Here is a 21,244-nt window from a genome sequence, read left to right as displayed (position 1 = left end):
TAATCAGAAATTGATTTGAAGCATTTTAAAATTTCAAACGCCATTTACGCGCGCACTTTCTAATGTTACAAATTGCGATAGCGTTAAAAAAGTTAACTATTGATGTGAAGCAAACGTGGCTGAAAATGACGTTAAAAAATATTCATTTGTTTCGAAGTTATAACCAATTTAAGATTTTCAGAAAATCACGCGTAACTTACGCTACGCGGCTCTGACATCGTCAAAAAGCTTGGCTGGACAACTTCAGTAAAATGTCTATATGTTGAACAAGTTACAAAATGTTATGTTAACGCGTTACAGAGAAACAGCGTGCACAAATTAGGAGCATTTTAAAATTTCAAACGCAGTTTACGCGCAGACTTTCTAGTGTTCAAAAATTTGCTGAAGAGCGAAAAAGTTAGCCATTGATGTGAAGAAAACGTGGCTGAAAATTTCGTTAAAAAATATTTATCGGTTTCGAAGTTATGACCGATTTAAGATTTTCAGAAAATCGCGCGTAACTTACGCTACGCGGATCTGACATTGTCAAAAAGCTTCGCAGTACATCTTCAGTTAATTGTCTATATGTTGACCAAGTTACAAAATGTTATGTTAACACGTTCAAGAGAAAACGCGTACACAAAATCGGAGAAAGAAAGAAGAATAATAAAAAAAAAAAGTAACACTACAATAACAAAGGTTATCCGCTTGAGGCGGATAACCAATAAACTAGATTTAATTCGTCACTATGACGAATTATAGGTTATATGCATTGATTTAAATAAAGATAATTGATTTTTTAAAGATATATTGATTGATTGATTTTCTCAGAATCTTTAATTATTTATAATATATGATAGGACCTAGTACCTTGCTAACGCGAACACCATAGCCGGTATCACAATCCGATCAAAGATCCATATGCGTATAATGTCATAAACCACATTTGTTGTTACATAATAATAAAGACATAAGTTAATTTTTATCTAGATTTCATTATAAATCATGTGTATAATCTATACACTAAGAAATAAATTTGAACAAACAATACGGATAATAAAAAAAAAATCTTATTTCGTTTCCCAAGGTGAGACTCGATCTCGGTACCTTGAATGCCATAGACACGAGCACAGACCACCGAGCCATACACAACTGACTAAAATTTGTAGAAAGATTCCTCCGTGTATTTACTATGCAGTAACCACTTTGATGCAAATAGATTATTACATACCGAAATGAATTATAATTTTTTACTATGATGACATCTTTAAAATGTAAACAAATGATGCACTGTCAAACTACATACTTTTAACTTTAATATATGAACTTTTGAAGGAAGAAAGTTAATGTTAAGTTTGTTATTTTGGCCTAAGAAAATGTCATAATTTGTTTGATTGTCGAAATTATTTTTTTTAAATTTAATATGCAATTAATGATGACTTAATCAACTTTGGTTCTCTTAATTTGATAATAAATCATACATATGATACATACACTTCAAGAAAATGAAATAAAAAATAGGTGTTCCCCTGCATTCTGACGATATATATTAATTTAAAAATTTAGCATATTTTCACCATTTTGTTAACTTATACGTGCGTAGCCAATCACTTTTGACGTGCTCGTATAACGCAATTCCGAGTTGAAACCTGAATCAAATATGATGATATTATTAAAGAAAGATTGTAAAACAGAAATCGGGCAAAAAGAGTGCGCATTAACGTTTAACGCGCAGTGCGCGTGCAAAAATTTGCGCACTCATGGCAATTTTTTAAACGCTTAAAATTGCCTGAAACGTACTCTAATTTCATCGAAAATAAATTTTGACAATTTTGAACATTTTAAGCGCGCGTACGCAAGCGTTATATGCGCTACGCACGTAATTGTATTGCCATATGATGAAATATGACCTGAAATTTATGAGTACCAAATTTTGTTTAATTGTGATTCATGCTTGTGAAGATATGATTACAAACGTGATTTCGTAAAATCGCGCGTAGACCGCGTAATTTTTGATTACGCATCGTGAAAATATAACCACATCGATTCCTGGCCATAAGGAATATACTCTGAAAACTTGACTTAGCTAGATTAAACTGATGCCAAGATAATGCACGGACAAAATAGTGCTAAGGAAAGAATAAATAAATAAATAAATAAATAAATAAAGATTTTGACAGAATCAAGAGGTTATATGCATATCATGCATATAACCTAATAAAGATTTTGACAGAATCAAGAGGTTATATGCATGATAATGCATATAACCTAATAAATAAATAAATAAAGATTTTGACAGAATCAAGAGGTTATATGCATATCATGCATATAACCTAACTAGATCTAAACTCGTCACTTGAGGACGAGTTTGGTTATCCGCCCGCAACAAAACATATCTTGCGCATTCAAGTACTTTTCAGTTGTGACTTTTCCAAAAAGTAGCCTATTCAAAATTAAAACTGCCCTTTCAGTGTATTAACCAAACAAATCTTTTTATTTAATCGCTTTCCCGTGATGGGATTCGATCCCGGTACCTCTGATACCAAAGTCGGTTGCACTACACATCGAACCATATGAGCACCTGCTGAAGAAAATCCGAAGAAAGAGTCCTCGTTCATTCGGTATGTCGTGAACCCCCTCGATGCAAGTTGATTATTACATATCGAACTTAAATCATAATTTGTACTATGATGAAATCTTCACAAATTTTAAACAGTTACATATTATGAAAGTGCATACTTTCAAGTTTTATATATTAACATGTAAAGAAAAAAGATAAACGTTATGTATATTGTTTTACTCTTTGAATATGTTTATGTTAGTTTGATGATAATTATTTCAAAAATTACATTTAATATGCAAATAATGTAGCTATCAAACACTTTTTAACATTCAAGACTATAATAAATTAGACCTATGATTAATACACTGCAAGAAAATAAAATAAAAAATTGGGGTAACCTTGCATTCTGATGAACTGTTTCATTTTTAAAAGTAAACATATTTTGCAACATTTTCACAATTTGTTGACGTTTTCGTGCGCAACCTGTCATGTTTAACGTGCTCGTAGAACGCCATTTCAAGTTGAAAAGTGAATAAAATAACGTAAAATTGTTAACCGAAGATTTAAAAACACAAATCGTGCAAAAGAAATGTTCATACGTGTTCCCTGCGCCGTGCGCGCGTAAAAATGTGCGCACCAGTGGCAATTTTTACAACGCTTAAAATGACCTGAATCATGCTCTAATTTAATCAGAAATTGATTTGAAGCATTTTAAAATTTCAAACGCCATTTACGCGCGCACTTTCTAATGTTACAAATTGCGGTAGCGTTAAAAAAGTTAACTATTGATGAGAAGCAAACGTGGCTGAAAATGACGTTAACAAATATTCATTTGTTTCGAAGTTATAACCAATTTAAGATTTTCAGAAAATCACGCGTAACTTACGCTACGCGGCTCTGACATCGTCAAAAAGCTTGGCCGGACAACTTCAGTAAAATGTCTAAATGCTCAACAAGTTACAACATATTATGTTTACACGTTGAAGAGAAACAGCGTGCACAAAATAAGAAGAGTAAAATATTTCAAACGCAATTTACGCGAAAACTTTCTAATCTCCAAAAATTTGTTAAACATTCCAAAAGTTAGCCATTGATGTGAAGAACACGTGGCTGAAAATTTCGTTAAAAAATATTTATCGGTTTCGAAGTTATGACTGATTTAAGATTTTCAGAAAATCGCGCGTAATTACGCTACGCGGATCTGACATTGTCAAAAAGCTTGGCAGTACATCTTCAGTTAAATGTCTATATGTTGACGAAGTTACAACATGTTATGTTAACACGTTAAAGAGAAAACGCGTGCACAAAATCCGAGAAAGAAAGAAGAATAATAAAAAAAAAAAAAAAAAAAAAAAGTAACACTACAATAACAAAGGTTATCCGCTTGAGGCGGATAACCAATAAAAAAAAAAAAAAAAAAAAAAAGTAACACTACAATAACAAAGGTTATCCGCCTCCTACCCGCCTCCGCCAACTAGATCTAAACTCGTCACTTGAGGACGAGTTTGGTTATCCGCCCGCAACAAAACATATCTATTCAAAATTAAAACTGTCCTTTCAGTGTAAACCAAACAAATCTTTTTATTTAATTGCTTTCCCGTGATGGGATTCGATCCTGGTACCTCTGATACCAAAGTCGGTTGCACTACACATCGAGCCATATGAGCACCTGCTGAAGAAAATCCGAAGAAAGAGTCCTCGTTCATTCGGTATGTCGTGAACCCCCTCGATGCAAGTTGATTATTACATATCAAACTTAAATCATAATTTTTACTATGATGAAATCTTCACAAATTTTAAACAGTTACACATTATGAAAGTGCATACTTTCAAGTTTTATATATTAACATGTAAAGAAAAAAGATAAACGTTATGTATATTGTTTTACTCTTTGAATATGTTTATGTTAGTTTGATGATAATTATTTCAAAAATTACATTTAATATGCAAATAATGTAGCTATCAAACACTTTTTAACATTCAAGACTATAATAAATTAGACCTATGATTAATACACTGCAAGAAAATAAAATAAAAAATGGGGGTAACCTTGCATTCTGATGAAATGTTTCATTTTTAAAAGTAGACATATTTTGCAACATTTTCACAATTTGTTGACGTTTTCGTGCGCAACCTGTTATGTTTAACGTGCTCGTTTTCAAGTTGAAAAGTGAATAAAATAACGTAAAATTGTTAACCGAAGATTTAAAAACACAAATCGTGCAAAAGAAATGTTCATACGTGTTCCCTGCGTCGTGCGCGCGTAAAAATGTGCGCACCAGTGGCAATTTTTTTAACGCTTAAAATGACCTGAATCGTGCTCTAATTTAATCAGAAATTGATTTGAAGCATTTTAAAATTTCAAACGCCATTTACGCGCGAACTTTCTAATGTTACAAATTGCGGTAGCGTTAAAAAAGTTAACTATTGATGAGAAGCAAACGTGGCGGAAAATGACGTTAAAAAATATTCATTTGTTTCGAAGTTATAACCAATTTAAGATTTTCAGAAAATCACGCGTAACTTACGCTACGCGGCTCTGACATCGTCAAAAAGCTTGCCTGGACAACTTCAGTAAAATGTCTAAATGCTGAACAAGTTACAACATATTATGTTTACACGTTGAAGAGAAACAGCGTGCACAAAATAAGAAGAGTAAAATATTTCAAACGCAATTTACGCGAAAACTTTCTAATCTCCAAAAATTTGTTAAACATTCCAAAAGTTAGCCATTGATGTGAAGAAAACGTGGCTGAAAATTTCGTTAAAAAATATTTATCGGTTTCGAAGTTATGACCGATTTAAGATTTTCAGAAAATCGCGCGTAACTTACGCTACGCGGATCTGACATTGTCAAAAAGCTTGGCAGTACATCTTCAGTTAATTGTCAATATGTTGACCAAGTTACAACACGTTACGTTAACATGTTCAAGGGAAAACGCGTACACAAAATCTGAGAAAGAAAGAAGAATAATAAAAAAAAAAAAAAAGTAACACTACAATAACAAATTCTTATCCGCTTGAGGCGGATAACCAAAAAGTAACACTACAATTCCAAGGGCTTATCCGCTTGAGGCGGATAACCAATAAAAAAAAAGAAACACTACAATTCCAAGGGCTTATCCGCTTGAGGCGGATAACCAAAAAGAAACACTACAATAACGAAGGTTATCCGCTTGAGGCGGATAACCAATAATAATAATAACAATAATAATAAAGATTTTGTACAATAACAATAGGTGATCATTTTATTCTAAATGATCACCTAATGATGAACACATTTTCAAATTTCTTGATGATATTAATGAAAATATTAAAAAAAAGGATATTGATGAATCCCTAATTACTTTATAGAACTTTAGAATACAAAAAAAACAAACAAAATTACAAAAAAAAATGCAAAAAAAATCCTAAGAATACATGGTTTGATCGTCAATGCATAAAAAAAATTGGGAAAAGGCCAGAGAACAAAATAATACACAGACTAATAAAGCACTTTTCTCACTCAAAAATATAGTATATCAGAAATATGGTCATCTACCAGTGAATATTTGGAACTGCTTATTTGATGTTAAAATAAACCCAATTATACTGTATGGTAGCGAAATATGGGGAAAACTAAACAACCAAAAAATTGATGATATTCAAAATAATTTCTGTAGATATGTTTTAGGTGTCGAGAAATCAGCCGCAAATGTTTCAATTATAGGAGAATGTGGACGATTCTCTTTATCAATCGAAAGTGTACTCAATGTTATCCGTTATTGGGTAAGACTAGTAAATATGAACGAGGACAAATATGCAAAGAAATGTTATAAATCTCAACTTCACAAAGCGCCAAATAATAGTAATTGTTGGGTAAGCGATGTAAAACATATGTTATGCTCTATTGGTCATGGAAGCATAATATGCTTCCATGACCATATTATGGTTTTCACATGTCCTTGATAAATTTATATAATTAATAAAATAAAAGAAAAGCTAACCGATATGGAACGCCAATCCTTTCATGAAAGCATAAATATTTCTTCAAAATTAAGATATTATAAAATGTTCAAAAACAATTTCGGAGTAGATGGATACTTACTACAGACCCTTGATAATAGATATAAGCGAGCTTTAAGTCAACTAAGACTGGGCACACTTCAACTAGAGGTAGAAAAGGAAAGATGGAAAAGAATAGAGTCCAGCAATAGGCTATGTAAAATATGTAATGTAAATAAAGTTGAAGATGAATATCATTTTATTACGGTTTGCTCTCGTTACAAGGAAATCAGAAAAAAATTTATACCTTCTTTATTTTTTGAAAATCCAAATACTTTTAAATTCTACCGTTTAATATCATCACAGGATCCAATAATTATTGATAATCTATCTAAATATATTTATCATCCTTATAAGTTAAGATATATGTTTTGCTTAGAGAGCAAAATTAATTAATTCATTTATCTTGTGACCATAAATTGCTTTATTTTTCAATGTAATTATTATTTTGTTAATAACTAGGGGCCAGAGGCCTAAAGTAAATAAAGTCAGGCGATAAGCCTGAATGAATGAATATTATTTTCGATGCCTCGGCAAATTTCTGTTAACAATTGCTTGCATTCTTACCTGATGTGGTTGAAATGATACAGATTAGTATAAAGATACCGATGATAATGATCAGATTGAATCCGTAAAACATGTCGAAATGTTGTCCTCCTGATCTGATCATTACTGCTAACACACAGTTAATAATGTTACTGTAATGCAAAATGGCTTCAAATTGGTAAAGATGTAATTTATTTAGAGTTCTTATAACTTACATCAACATGAATATTATAATCATGACTTTAAAAATGGTTTACACCAACCGATGATTTTGATGAGAACAGTTTGCAAATTTATTTTACTGACGCACATTTCGGCACGCACGCGTAATAAATATTAATTAAGTAGTGCTATCATTATTATCTTGTACAATACATCACGCTGTGTTATTATTTTCCTGTTTTTATAATTAATTTATTCTTGCAGTTTTAATTAAATTGCAATATAACAGGAACTAATAAAACATTGCAGAATAGACAAATTTTTATATGAAAATACAATAATTAAATTGTTATTGTTATTTTCACGTAGGACTCTAAGATAAATTAATCATGAGGTGCAGCACAAAAAGTGTAGAAAATTAATTAATACATTTTACATCAATATACAATTTAAAAAAATTCATGTCACGCAGGCTGTAAATAATAAATAGAATATTCTTTCATCCGGACGATCTGAATTTGATACAGATAGAACATAACAAGTATGGATTGGTTTTCAAGCAATTAGACTAATTAATTCCAATAACTATGGCCAATTCTATCTATAATTTGTCATAATAGCAATAACCTATTGGTAAATACATGGATTATTGAATAAAACACATTTCTGCTTTCAGTTCATTGCATTTTTAGTCACATGATAAATTGGGTTATGAAGCGCTTACAGAGAATAAATGTTTATAGTCTTTGTACGCTCCGTGTTGATGTGTGACGATCACAGATTGTTTTGTCTAAATTATTCAGCATAACACTGATTTTATCCTGTATATATGTTATTATATTGTGGAAATAAATTTAAAACACTGCAATGAGTTACCACACTTTCCGTTGCCACTTTAAGCGACAATGGAAACAATCTCCAATCGCCTTCATAATATTCAGCACATTTTAATTACCTCACGTATCGAAAAAAAAAACGTTTCCCTCGATGTTTTTCCTTGCCATCAACTGCTTAGGAAAAAAATGAACAACGATAGAATTTACTCTAGTAGCTAGATCAACTTTCGTATGCACTTTGAGGTCCAGAGAATTTGACTTCAGAAATTGGTTTAGGGTGGTCAAACAATCATTTTTGGCTTGGTTACACATTTTGAAGATGTGGCGAAAGATCAAAAGGTCAGGGTGAAGGGTCATAAGACCAAACACCAATATGTCATTAAATCTCAACAACCACTGGTCACAGCGAAGTAATTTTGGTCTCAAATTGATTAGAAGGTATACATTTATATTCAGTCTAATGGGACATTTTAGTTAAAAATGACCGAAAATGTCATTTCTGACCTTTGACCCACAATCCAGGGCATGTATTTATCTCCGTAACTACTGGTCGTAGACACTTGAATTTGGTTTTAAATTGTTTGAAATATATATTTTGTTATTTGTTATACATTTTGAAAAATTTTACAAAAGGTCAAAGGGTCAGGGTCAAGGGTTATATGAACAAATAATTAAAGGTACTTGTATCTCGGCAACCACTGGTCGTAGCAAGTCAATTTTGGTCTCAAAATATTCAGAAGGCATGCATTTATATTCCGTCTAATGGGGCATTTTAGTAAAAAAATGATCAGAAATTCCATTTCTGACCTTTGACCCACATACCATACATCTTCATATCTCTGTAAGTACTGGTCGTAGAAACTTAAATTTGGTATCAAATTGTTCGAAATATACATATTTACATTCATTGTAATAGAAAATGTGGTTAAAAGATGAACAGAAAATACTATTAGTAATGTTTCAAACAAAAAACATATCTCTACACAACTTATCCTTAGACAGTGTTATGCAATAACTGATACTTTAAATTGTTTCAATTTCAAGTACTAGTTATTGCTGTCCACGAGAACATTTTGATATAAACGTCAAGCTCAACAGTTCTTTTCAGAATTGCCATGTGTATCCGATTAAAGGCCCCGGGAATTTATTGTTCAAAGGGTTTTTTAGAGGCAGGGGAGGCATCTTCATTTGGGGTATAATATGGTAACATGTATAATCAAATAAATACCACCTAGATGTAAAAGAATACAGCACAATTAATATTAAAAAATGATAAAATTATGTCAAAATGCTTGGTAAATTGTAGATTAATACTTTAATAAATTTATATGTTTCTCTTGTCTGTCCCCATCTTGAATACTGTAGTGTTGTGTCTAATTCGTTTTCGTCTGTTCATAGTACCCGTCTTCAAAGAGTCCAAGATCGTTTTGTTCGTTTTGTGTATTCTACTTGTCACTGTCCTCCTTTGTCTGTCTCTCTTCCTTCGCTTGTCTCTCGTCGTTCTGTGTTCGATCTTCAGTTTTTGTATAAATGTATGAATTCCCGTTTCAATTGTAATTTTATCTCCTTGTTTTCCTTTCATGTTAAAGCTGTTGGTTGTCGTACTCGTAATTCCAAATGTAATCTTCTTTATGTGCCGTATTGTCGTGTTAATGTTACCAAGAATGGATTTATTTCACGTATTTGTCTTCTTTTTAATAATTGTGTTGTTAAAGATAATTCTATTGATCTCTTTTTTGACCGTTATAATTGTTTTTGTAATAAAATTAGTAAAATTGTATAAATTTGTGTTGCTAGATTTTAAGATTTTTATATATTTTTATATGGTATAGTTTATTCCATTCTGTAAGGGGCGGGTTTCCCGCTGTTGAATGAGTTTGAATAAAATAAAATAAAATAAATAAAAATTATGGTAGTTAATGAAATGTGTTGTGATACAATTATTTTGTAAATGCATGTGGCGGAGCGTTTATTCCACATGGTGTTCTATTGGAGAGAATGGTGGCGTTTATTTGAGGGAGGCTTTTATTCAAAGCGGGTGTTAATTCGAATAAATACTCGAGCTCAACAGTTAAGAATGCTAGAAGTAACTTACAGTACCATACTTACCCGAATTATTTATTCAGGGAAGGCGTTTATTTTGATTGGGTGTAATAATGGTAACATGTATAATCAAATAAATACACCCCAGATAACAAAAATTAATTAATATAATAAGAATAATAACTGGATTAAACCTCATTCTATCCTGGTGCAAGTACAATCAGAGACAACTATAATAGACCAATTCATTGTCATTATTCCGTAACACTGTTGCATAATATTTTTGAATGGTATATTATACACGTCTGTTCCCAGTGTAGATAATAAAACAAATATGTTTCTGGAGATTTATTATCAATACCACTAGAAACTTTGACATGTTTTAGGTACTGAATGCATTGACAATAAAAGCATCAAAAGTTATCATGATAAAATCATACTACAACACTATACTACAGTACACAAGTGTGTTTTCAGGAAAACTGGACATATTGTAAAATAGTAATGAAACTATGTATTGGCATTTAAAAATATGCAAAAGATTGTTGTCAAATTGTAGTCACAAACAAACAGATGATAATAGAATGAAGATCCATTATGAGTGCAATCGTGTCAGGATAATGATATGTCATTGTTTTATATCATTATACTGGCACCTGGAGGAGAAGATCCATTTAATGTTATCTATGAGTGTCACTTTTATTCTAAAAGACAGAAACATTTCGTTAAAATGCATAAAAAAAGAAAACGAATCATGTAAAGCACCTTTTATCAGTTGAGAAACGAATTATAATTATTAAAATTAGAGTATTTATTCGAATTAAAACCCGCTTTGAAAAAAAGCCTCCCTCAAATAAACGCCACCATTCCCTCCAATAGAACATCATGTGGAATCGAATACGCTCGCCACATGCATTTACACAATAATTGCATCACAACACATTTCATTAACTACCATAATCTACAATTTACCAAGCATTTTGAAATAATTTTATCATTTTTTGATATTAATTGTGCTGTATTTTTTTACATCTAGGTGGTATTTATTTGATTATACATAAAGATGCCTCCCCTCCCCCTAAAAACCCTTTTGAACAATAAATGCCCGGGGTGTTTAATCGGATACACATGGCAAGTTACTTCTAGCATTCTGAAAAGAACTGTTGAGCTTGACGTTTATATCAAAATGTTCTTGGGGACAGCAATAACTAGTACTTGAAATTGAAACAATTTAAAGTATCATTTATTGCATAACATTACTGTCTAAGGATAAGTTATGTAGAGATATGGTTTTTGTTTGAAACATTAGTAATAGTATTTCTGTTCATCTTTTAACCACATTTTCTATTACAATGAATGTAAATATGTATATTTCGAACAATTTTGTGATAATAACTCATGCTAAAGAGGTTATTATCCAGTAACCTTTAGTTACTCCTCTTACAGTTATACATATCATATGGTACCATGTGGCCTAGAAAAAAAGCCCCAGACAAAGTTAACGGTAATTTTGTCTCAATTTTTGAAAAAGGCTAACTTATCAAACTACTTGGAATATTGTTGGCCAATCAGAAGTAAGGGTGGGTTTTTTAAATAGTTAAGATGATATGTTTTAAGTTTAGTTTTAGTTTTGGTATGAAGGTGAACAGACACAGGCCAGCAAGAGCGCCTGTTCATTAAAGAAATATACTTTTACTTTAACTTTACTGCATTTTTGATGTTCATCTTTGTCTGATAACTTTAAATATTAAACCGCTCGGACGTTTCTCCTATATGACTATATAAGCAAACCGCTCGGACTCATGCGAAGCCCGTAACATGGTGGCAGCGGTGCTGGAAACGTTTTTAACCCGTTACTATTAACATTAGACGAACTGTGCTGTGGTGGACCACTTCACAATTTTTTTTGATGGATTGTTTGACTTGAATTTTGATCTGAAACAAGACTTTACCAACATTGTGGATGACATTGTTTTCATGCCAGAAACGCTAAGGGAAGGAAAACTTTCTGTCTATATCATCAATGAGTTCCAAGTTAAAGGTACATTTTTCATTTTGTGGTAAAAGTTTGTGATGCACTATAGTTTAAGTTTTGTTATATATATCTTACTAAGTCTTAAGTCATAGTCATTATATATTGTATAAGTACATTAATGCCTAAACATAAGTCAAGTAGGATCTTAAGATCTCAACAAAGTTCCATAATGAATACCGATGAAGCACAAACTTCTCAGGCTGCTTCTCAAAATAGTACTGTTGTACCAGCTATACCTGAAACCACTCAAAATACTGGTAACGAGACCGACATTCCGGATATGGTACTTGATAAAATTTCTGTAGAAATTGGGGGTAAAATGATTTTGATGCACATGCATGATTGGTTGGCCTATCAAAAAATCGAAATGGAAAAAGAAAAGTTAGAATTAGAACGGAAAAAGATTGAATATGATAGAGAGATTGCAAATAAGACATTAGCACGAGACGAAAATGTTGAAACTATAAGAGCTCAAATACAACGAGAGAGTAATGATGGTCATAGCACCACAAGTTCATATGCCTCCACAAAAATAGATCGATATAAACAAAAACTAACTAATAATATCGATGCTGACGCTTATTTTACGGCATTCGAAAGTTATGCTAAAAGGGAACAATGGGAGGAATCCACTTGGGTTCGACGCATCTCCCAATGCATTGAGGGAAAGGCTCGAGACTCCATGAATACCACCATGGACGAAAATTTTGATTACGAAACCCTAAAATGTACGATACTGGAAGTGTTTCAACTGACCCCAGAACATTACAGACAAAAATTTAGGAACTTAAAGCGAAATGACAATGAAAGCATACGTTCCTACATTACAAAGGTTGGGCATAATTTTGATTGTTGGGTGAGATACTCTGGCATTGCGGCTGATGATGCGGCAGGTATTTCGCAATTAATAATACGCGAACAGGTTTTAGAGAACATTCCCAATGATATGCGCCAGCATTTACTTCAAAAGAAAGTATTAAATACAGCTGACTTTGCCAGAGAGGCGGAGGAGTATGCCAGCATAATACCTAATTATTGGCAACGCCATAAGCTAAATAATAAGCAAATAGGCACAAATAGTCATTACAGACCGCAGCCCTACAATAGCAAACCACCAAGGTTTGACAGACCAACTTACAACAGGCCAAGGTTTAACCCGCCTCCTTCTGCACCAAATCACAGTGCATTTAACAGGCCGGCTACAAATCCACAAAATCAGCATCAATTCAGACCAAACTTTAATGCTAGCTATCAGCAAGATCTGAATTCATTAAACAGGCAATTTATTCCTCAACAACCTCCCCGATTTAGCAACACACAAGGTCGGCAAAATCAAAATCAAAGACAAAAAAATCAACGACCGCACGATTCCTTAAAGTGCATCACGGTGCATAGTGGCTCATCAAAGACTGAGCCTTTGAACAAAGCTTTCTTAATTAATGGTATACTTGAGGGTAAAGCCATAACATTTTTGAGAGACACAGGATCGTCAATTACATTGATTGATAAACAGTTTATTCCCCAAAAGAGTCTCACAGGTTCGTATACCTTAGTCCGAGGCATAGGCCGCACTAACATAGAAATTCCTACCGCTGAGGTACATATTACCAAAGTTATCGTTGGTGTAATAGAAGGCCTTGGTAGTGATGGTCTATTGGGCAATGATCTAGACCCAGAAAATAAATAGGACAAACCAAAAGATGTACTAGTAGTTACTAGAGCACAAACTCGTGTATTGCCCGAAATAAAAGCTCAGGATTGTATTAGACAATATCTTGAACAAAATCAAACAACATCAGAAAATGTGGCACTTGATTTCAAAGAATCACTTGATTACAATTTGCCAAACACACCAGAGGCAAAATCCTTGTTGCACAGCGACATTAAAGACTTGATAAAACTACAAGAAAAAGATGAAACATTGAAATTTATTCGAAGTGAGGTAAAAGATAAATCATGCACAAAAGATCAAGATGTCTGTTTTTATAAAGAAAATGGGATTATAATGAGAAAATGCCAACCACAGACACGTTTCCGCAAACAAATCGATGACCAAATAGTTGTACCACAGGAGTACAGAGAACACATTATAAATATAGCTCATGACAAAACTGGACGTCTAGGTGTCCAAAAGACACAGGATAGGATAACCCAACATTTTTATTGGCCTGGAATAAACCATCAAGTTAGAGAACATTGTAAAACATGTCCTCAATGTCAGTATTTGACAAAAACAAAGAAACAAAAACAACTATTGCGACCATTACCAATCATTGATATTCCGTTTAAAAGAATTGGAATAGATATTGCAGGTCCATTTTGTGTTACAGAGGATGGAAATAGATATCTTTTAGTATTGTGCGACTATGCAACTAGATATCCAGAAGCCATTCCAATACCCGATCAAACCGCGGTAACTGTAGCACAGAGTTTAATCACTGTATTATCGAGAGTGGGTTTACCTAGTCAAATTATTCATGACCAAGGTACCAACTTCATGTCTCAAATTATCGTAGAACTATGCAAAAAATTGGGAATTGAGAAAATTCCTACTACGCCTTATCACCAACAGACTAACGGACTTACGGAGCGTTTTATAGGTACACTGAAACTTATGATTAATTCGCTGTCTCATGTCCAACGAGAAAACTGGGATAGGTATATTCCATTGCTGTTATTCTCTTATAGAGAAGTACCGTGTGAATTCACAGGATATTCACCATTTCACTTACTATATGGTAGACAAATAAGGGGTCCCTTAAGCTTAATTAAGCAAGGATTCCTTGGCGAGAACACTCAAACAGACATACCTTCACACTTGTTAGGGATAGCTCACAACTTAACTAAATGGATGGCTAGTGCAAATCACACTAAACAGAAAAAGCAACAGAAAATGAAATCTTATTACGACAGAACTGCAAAAGATATACACTATAAAGTCGGTGAAGAGGTCTTAATTTTCCTCCCAGAAGGCGCGGGAAAGTTGGATTCGAAATGGCAAGGTCCATATAAAATCACTAAAAAGGTTGGTGAGGTGGATTATGAAATACATATGCCTGATAAACGTAAATCTCATAGAATTATACATGCTAACTTAATCAAGAAATGGTACACACAAGAAGACGCTCGGCAAATATCTCAATGTTACTGTGTAACTGGGGTAATTCAAGAAATAGGCAATGAATCACTTGTTCAGCCTGTTGATTATGATCTCGAAACACAATTTCTTGATGACAGTATAGGTCCATCCTATAAACAAACACAAACATGGAAAGATGTAAAAATTGCAGACTCCATTTCTACAAAACAAAAACGGGAACTAACCAATACACTTAAGAAACATACTAAGGCATTTTCTGATGTGCCTGGAAAAACTAATGTACTTACACATACAGTAAAAACTACTCATGAAACACCAATCAGACAACGTGCTTACAGGACACCACATTCAATGATGACAAAAGTCAAAGAAGAGGTGGACAGTATGTTGAGTCTAGGGGTCATTGAGAGGTCAACTAGTGCATATGCATCTCCTATTGTCGTTGTACCAAAACCTAACGGTGATATTCGCGTGTGCACTGATTACCGTGCATTGAACAAGATAACTGAATTTGATCCTTATCCTATTCCTAGGATAGATCAGATACTTGATGAAGTAGCTAAAGCTAAATATATCTCAACCCTAGATTTGACTAAGGGATTTTATCAGGTACCTCTAGATCCGCAAGCTAAAGCAAAATCAGCATTTGTGACACCTTTTGGGCAGTTTGCATATAGGGTCATGCCGTTCGGTATGATGAATTCTAGTGCGACATTTCAAAAGCTAGTTGATACTGTGTTGATGGGATGTTCCGCATTTTGCAGACAATATATTGACGATATTGCGATTTTCTCTAATACGTGGCAAGATCATTTAAATCATTTAGATATTGTATTAAGTAAAATTTCAGAAGCTGGTCTTACTATTAAGCCATCTAAATCGAAATTTGCTAACAGCACTGTAAACTACCTTGGACATACCATAGGGGATGGCCAAATAAAGCCTATGTTAGATAAGATAGAGTCGGTAGAGAAATTCCCTACCCCTCAAACTAAGAAGAATGTCAGGTCATTTTTGGGATTGACAGGGTATTATAGGAAGTTTATTCTACACTATGATGACATAGCAAGACCCTTGATAAACTTGACTAAAAAAGCCGAACCTAAGAGAGTAAATTGGACGCCTGAGTGTGATAAAGCATTCACAGATTTAAAATCTCAGCTTATTGCTCACCCCATTTTAAGAGCACCAAACTTTGATAAACCATTTTTACTACAAACTGATGCATCGAAAACAGGAATTGGAGCTGTTTTAAGCCAGTTAGATACTGATTGTAATGAACATCCTATTGTTTACCTTAGTAGAAGGATGTTGCCCAATGAGTTAAATTATTCAGTTGCTGAACAAGAATGTTTAGCTATAGTATGGTCAATTAACAAGTTACGATATTACTTACAAGGGCACAAATTTACAGTTATAACTGACCACAAGGCGTTGAAATGGCTTAACAATACCCGCCATTCAAATAATAGACTAATTAGATGGTCAAAGACTCTACAACAATTTACTTTTGATATACAATACCGCAAAGGTATAACAAACACCAATGCTGACAGTTTGTCACGTCGATGTTAGTAATTCAGGGAACATACGGAACGGTACATCGCATTATTTTAATTTATAGTTAAGTGAGTACACAAGCTTCATCAGACCAAAATGTGTATGTTATAAGGATTATCACAAATAATCCCACTTTATATAGTAAAATTAAGTATTAAGATACAAACGAAATGATTCTCACAAAGAATCTATATATATTGTGACCATTATAAAAATTGTGTAAAATTGGTTAAAAAAAAAAAAAAATTATAATATCTATATTGTCAGTAAAGATTATATTTAGCATCACCAACTAACAATTGGCCAGAGCACTTCACAATATTGAAGGTTATATGTACTACCAACTTACACTTGGTATTAGACACTTTACTGTATTGTAGTACAGCTTTATTATGATATTATATTATTTAAGATGTAGAATTAAGCATAAAGTGCATCTCGAACTGTTGCCATAAAATGTTATGAATGTGACCATTAACCCCATCATCTTCTTTTATACAAACTTTGAACACTGTGACCTGTTTATGAACTCTTACATTTATGATTGACAGCAGTGCAACAGTGAAATGAGGAGCATTGAAGAAAAACTTTTATGTAATTAATTTGATTGATATTTTACTTTTGACAGCGTGATTTTTGCAGAACTGCAGAACACTTTATGATTTTGAAGTTAAATTTAACACAGTGGACACCATACCATTGATGAACAATAACTTGAACAATGAACTTTACATTTTGATGATGTAGCAGTAGAAATTATAAACAATGCATTTTTAATTTTAATACTGCAAGCTAAACATTTGAAACTACTTTGAACATTTCAGTTTTATATTCTCATATTATATTGGTTTAGTTATTAAGTACTGTAGTTAAGGACATACTATTTTTAGAAGAGTGACACACTCTTTTATTCAGTAGGGGGGTGTGATAATAACTCATGCTAAAGAGGTTATTATCCAGTAACCTTTAGTTACTCCTCTTACAGTTATACATATCATATGGTACCATGTGGCCTAGAAAAAAAGCCCCAGACAAAGTTAACGGTAATTTTGTCTCAATTTTTGAAAAAGGCTAACTTATCAAACTACTTGGAATATTGTTGGCCAATCAGAAGTAAGGGTGGGTTTTTTAAATAGTTAAGATGATATGTTTTAAGTTTAGTTTTAGTTTTGGTATGAAGGTGAACAGACACAGGCCAGCAAGAGCGCCTGTTCATTAAAGAAATATACTTTTACTTTAACTTTACTGCATTTTTGATGTTCATGTTTGTTGGATAACTTTAAATATTAAACCGCTCGGAAGTTTCTCCTATATGACTATATAAGCAAACCGCTCGGACTCATGCGAAGCCCGTAACAAATTTGATACCAAATTAAGTTTCTACGACCAGTACTTACAGAGATATGAAGATGCCATGATATGTGGGTCAAAGGTCAGAAATTGCATTTTTGATCATTTTTGACTAAAATGTCTCATTAGATTGAATATGAAAGCATGCCTTCTGAACATTTTGAGACTAAAATTGACTTGCAGCGACGAGTGGTTGCCGAGATACAAGTATCTATTTATATTTGTTCATATAACCCTTGACCCTGACCCTTTCACCTTTTGTAACATTTTTAAAAATGTGCAAAAAAATAACTAAATGTTTATTTCAAACAATTTAAGACCAAATTCAAGTGTCTACGATCAGTAGTTACGGAGATACATACATGCCCTGGGGTGTGGGTCAAAGGTCAGAAATGGCATTTCCGGTCATTTTTGACTAAAATGTCTCATTAGACTGAATATAAATGTAACCTTCTTATCAATTTGAGACCAAAATTACCTCGCTGTGACCAGTGGTTGTCGAGATTTAAGGACCTATTGGTGTTTAGTTTGATAACCTTTCACCCTGACCTTTTGACCTTTCGCCACATTTTCAAAATGTGTAACCAAGCAAATAATGATTGTTTGACCATCCTAAACCAATTTCTGAAGTCAAATTCTCTGGAACTCAAAGTGCATACGAAAGTTGATCTAGCTACTAGAGTAATTCTTTTTTCTTAAATGTTGGTATGATACTTCTACCATTATTGTCAACAAGTATAATCACATCTGATTATGTTTTGTCATCTTAAGTCATTGTTCGAAATCTTAACAAAGTGAAATATTTATTTTGGGAATTGATGTTTCAATGTCTTTATATTAGTTATTGTGCCAAAGAAATATCCCAAGTCACCACTTTCATGAGATGAAACAAATAAAAAGAAAGAAAGAAAAAAACAAACTAAAGTAAACAAATTATTATAGGCCCACATCATCTCACGCGCTAGCTTGAAAATTGGAAAATCGTCATATACAAAACTAAAAGCTCTTGTCTATATTACATAACAACACAGCAACAATAATAATATTTAATACATTTTTTTTCTCATATTCTACTTAACTTTTATTGAAAGTTAGTTAATAGTGCAGGCTTAATTAATAATAACAATCTCTGCATTTACCATTGTTTCTTCGATTTCCAAGTTCCAAAGTTGAAGAAATTAAATATTACCAGATAAACGATTTTAATCTAAGTTTTAAAAACTCGATACATGCCAATCACTTCTCCATTCTAAGCCTGAACTGCCGTAGCATGGTCAACAAATTCGATGATATTTTGAATCTGATTAATTCAATAAATCACTCCTTTTCAATTATTGCCCTAAAAGAAACATGGATTTCTCCATATTCTACAACATCACTGTACGAAATACCAAAATATACATTTATCCATAATAATAGGGTAGGACGAAAGGGAGGAGGCGTTGCTCTCTATCTATCAGAAACCCATAGTTACGAGATGCGAAATGACATCTCTTCAATACTGACCGAAGGAGAATCTATATTTATTGATGTTAAAATAGAAAATAAAACAATATCTTGCGGAGTAATATATAGTCCCCCTGATACAAATGTATCAACGATTAGTTGTCAATAGTCATGCATATGATTAACAAAGAAAATAAGCCAGCATACATTACTGGTGATATGAACCTAGACATTAGCCAACACATGAGAGACAAAAACATCGAATCCCACCTTGACAATATCCAGTCCCAGTCCTTTACTTTTCTTATTAATAAGCCCACAAGAATAACAAAAAACTATGCTTCCATAATAGATAATATTCTCTACAATTCCCATCTAACAAATAATATAAATACTGGTATCATAATTATATTTGGATACATCCGACCACCTTCCAATATTCTGCATAAACACATCCGAAACTCACCATTATCATAACAACGTATACTGTTATAAACGCGAAAATAAACAGTACAATATTGATCATTTTAAGCATGAACTTGCAAATCAACAGTGGCAGGATGTCCTAGAATCAAATGACGCAAACAAAGCATATCAACATTTTTCCACAACTCTGCAATCATTAGTTAATATATGCTTTCCAATAAAAAAGATTAAACTCAAAGCTAATAAACTTCAATCTCCTTGGATAACGGAATCAATTGCTAAGTCAATTGTTACTATAAACAAATTATATAGCAAATACAAACGTAGACCGACAAACATAAATAAAGTTAAATATACAAACGTACTTACAAATATTATTAGAAAACGAAAAAAGGAATACTATTTTAATAATTTGAAAAAAATTAAAACAATATGAAAGAAACGGGGAATGCCATTAATCAACTTTTAGGTAGGAAGAAAAAATCCAAACTGCAAACATGGGACAGAGACATACACTAACCCAGAAACAAAATCCGATGCATTCAATTCTTATTTTATTAATATTGGAAAACAATTAGCTGACAAAATTAACCATGATAACAACCCTGCCATTGATCCAACGTCATATTTGACTGGTAACTACCTTAATTCTATGTATTTCAGACCCACAACAGAATACGAAATAATGACATACATTAATAAATTAGAAACAGATAAAACACCAGGTCACGATGATATCAGTGCTCACTATATCAAGTAAAATTCCGTCTACCTTACAAAACCTATTTCACACTTAATAAACGTTTCACTCGCCACTGGCCGATTCTCTGATGTTCCCCTAAAATGTGCCAAAACTATACCTGTATTTACAAGTGGCGATAGGCAAAACCCTAATAATTATTTACCCATATCAATCTTACCATGTCTTTCTAAAATGTATGAAAGAGTTGTCTACGACCAAACCATTTCATACCTTAATAAATGCAACATAATAAATCAATATCAATATGAATTCCGACAAAAACATTCAAATGCACATGCTCTACTACACACACTAGAAAAAATAACATCAGCAATTTATAACAACTCATTCATTATAGGTGTTTTCCTAGATCTGTCGAAAGCTTTCGATACGATCGATCACTATAGAATAC

General features: G+C 32.8%; 2 protein-coding genes across 2 annotated transcripts in view; both read left to right on the top strand.

Moving 5' to 3' along the window:
- The window catches only part of LOC140045084 (density-regulated protein-like), a 211,506-nt gene that overhangs the window by 138,607 nt on the left and 51,655 nt on the right, over window positions 1-21,244 (top strand). The gene's annotated exons all lie outside the window — the stretch shown is intronic.
- On the top strand, window positions 12,378-16,883 carry LOC140044203 (uncharacterized). Its single transcript, XM_072088681.1, has 2 exons — window positions 12,378-13,746; window positions 14,008-16,883. The coding sequence occupies exons 1-2, from the start codon at window positions 12,378-12,380 to the stop codon at window positions 16,881-16,883; spliced, it is 4,245 nt and encodes a 1,414-aa protein (XP_071944782.1).

The sequence above is a fragment of the Antedon mediterranea genome, chromosome 3, assembly GCF_964355755.1.
Source record: "Antedon mediterranea chromosome 3, ecAntMedi1.1, whole genome shotgun sequence".
NCBI lineage: Eukaryota > Metazoa > Echinodermata > Crinoidea > Comatulida > Antedonidae > Antedon > Antedon mediterranea.
Note: the sequence above shows the minus strand (reverse complement) of the source record. Positions and strands in the feature narration are given on the sequence as shown.

What these genes read in the sequence shown, in the direction of transcription:
- LOC140044203 (XM_072088681.1), top strand. Translation starts at nt 12,378, where the DNA reads ATGAATACCGATGAAGCACAAACTTCTCAGGCTGCTTCTCAAAATAGT. An exon ending in TCCCCAAAAGAGTCTCACAG is followed by an intron (nt 13,747 to 14,007) that starts GTTCGTATACCT and finishes AAACAACATCAG; the next exon opens with AAAATGTGGCACTTGATTTC.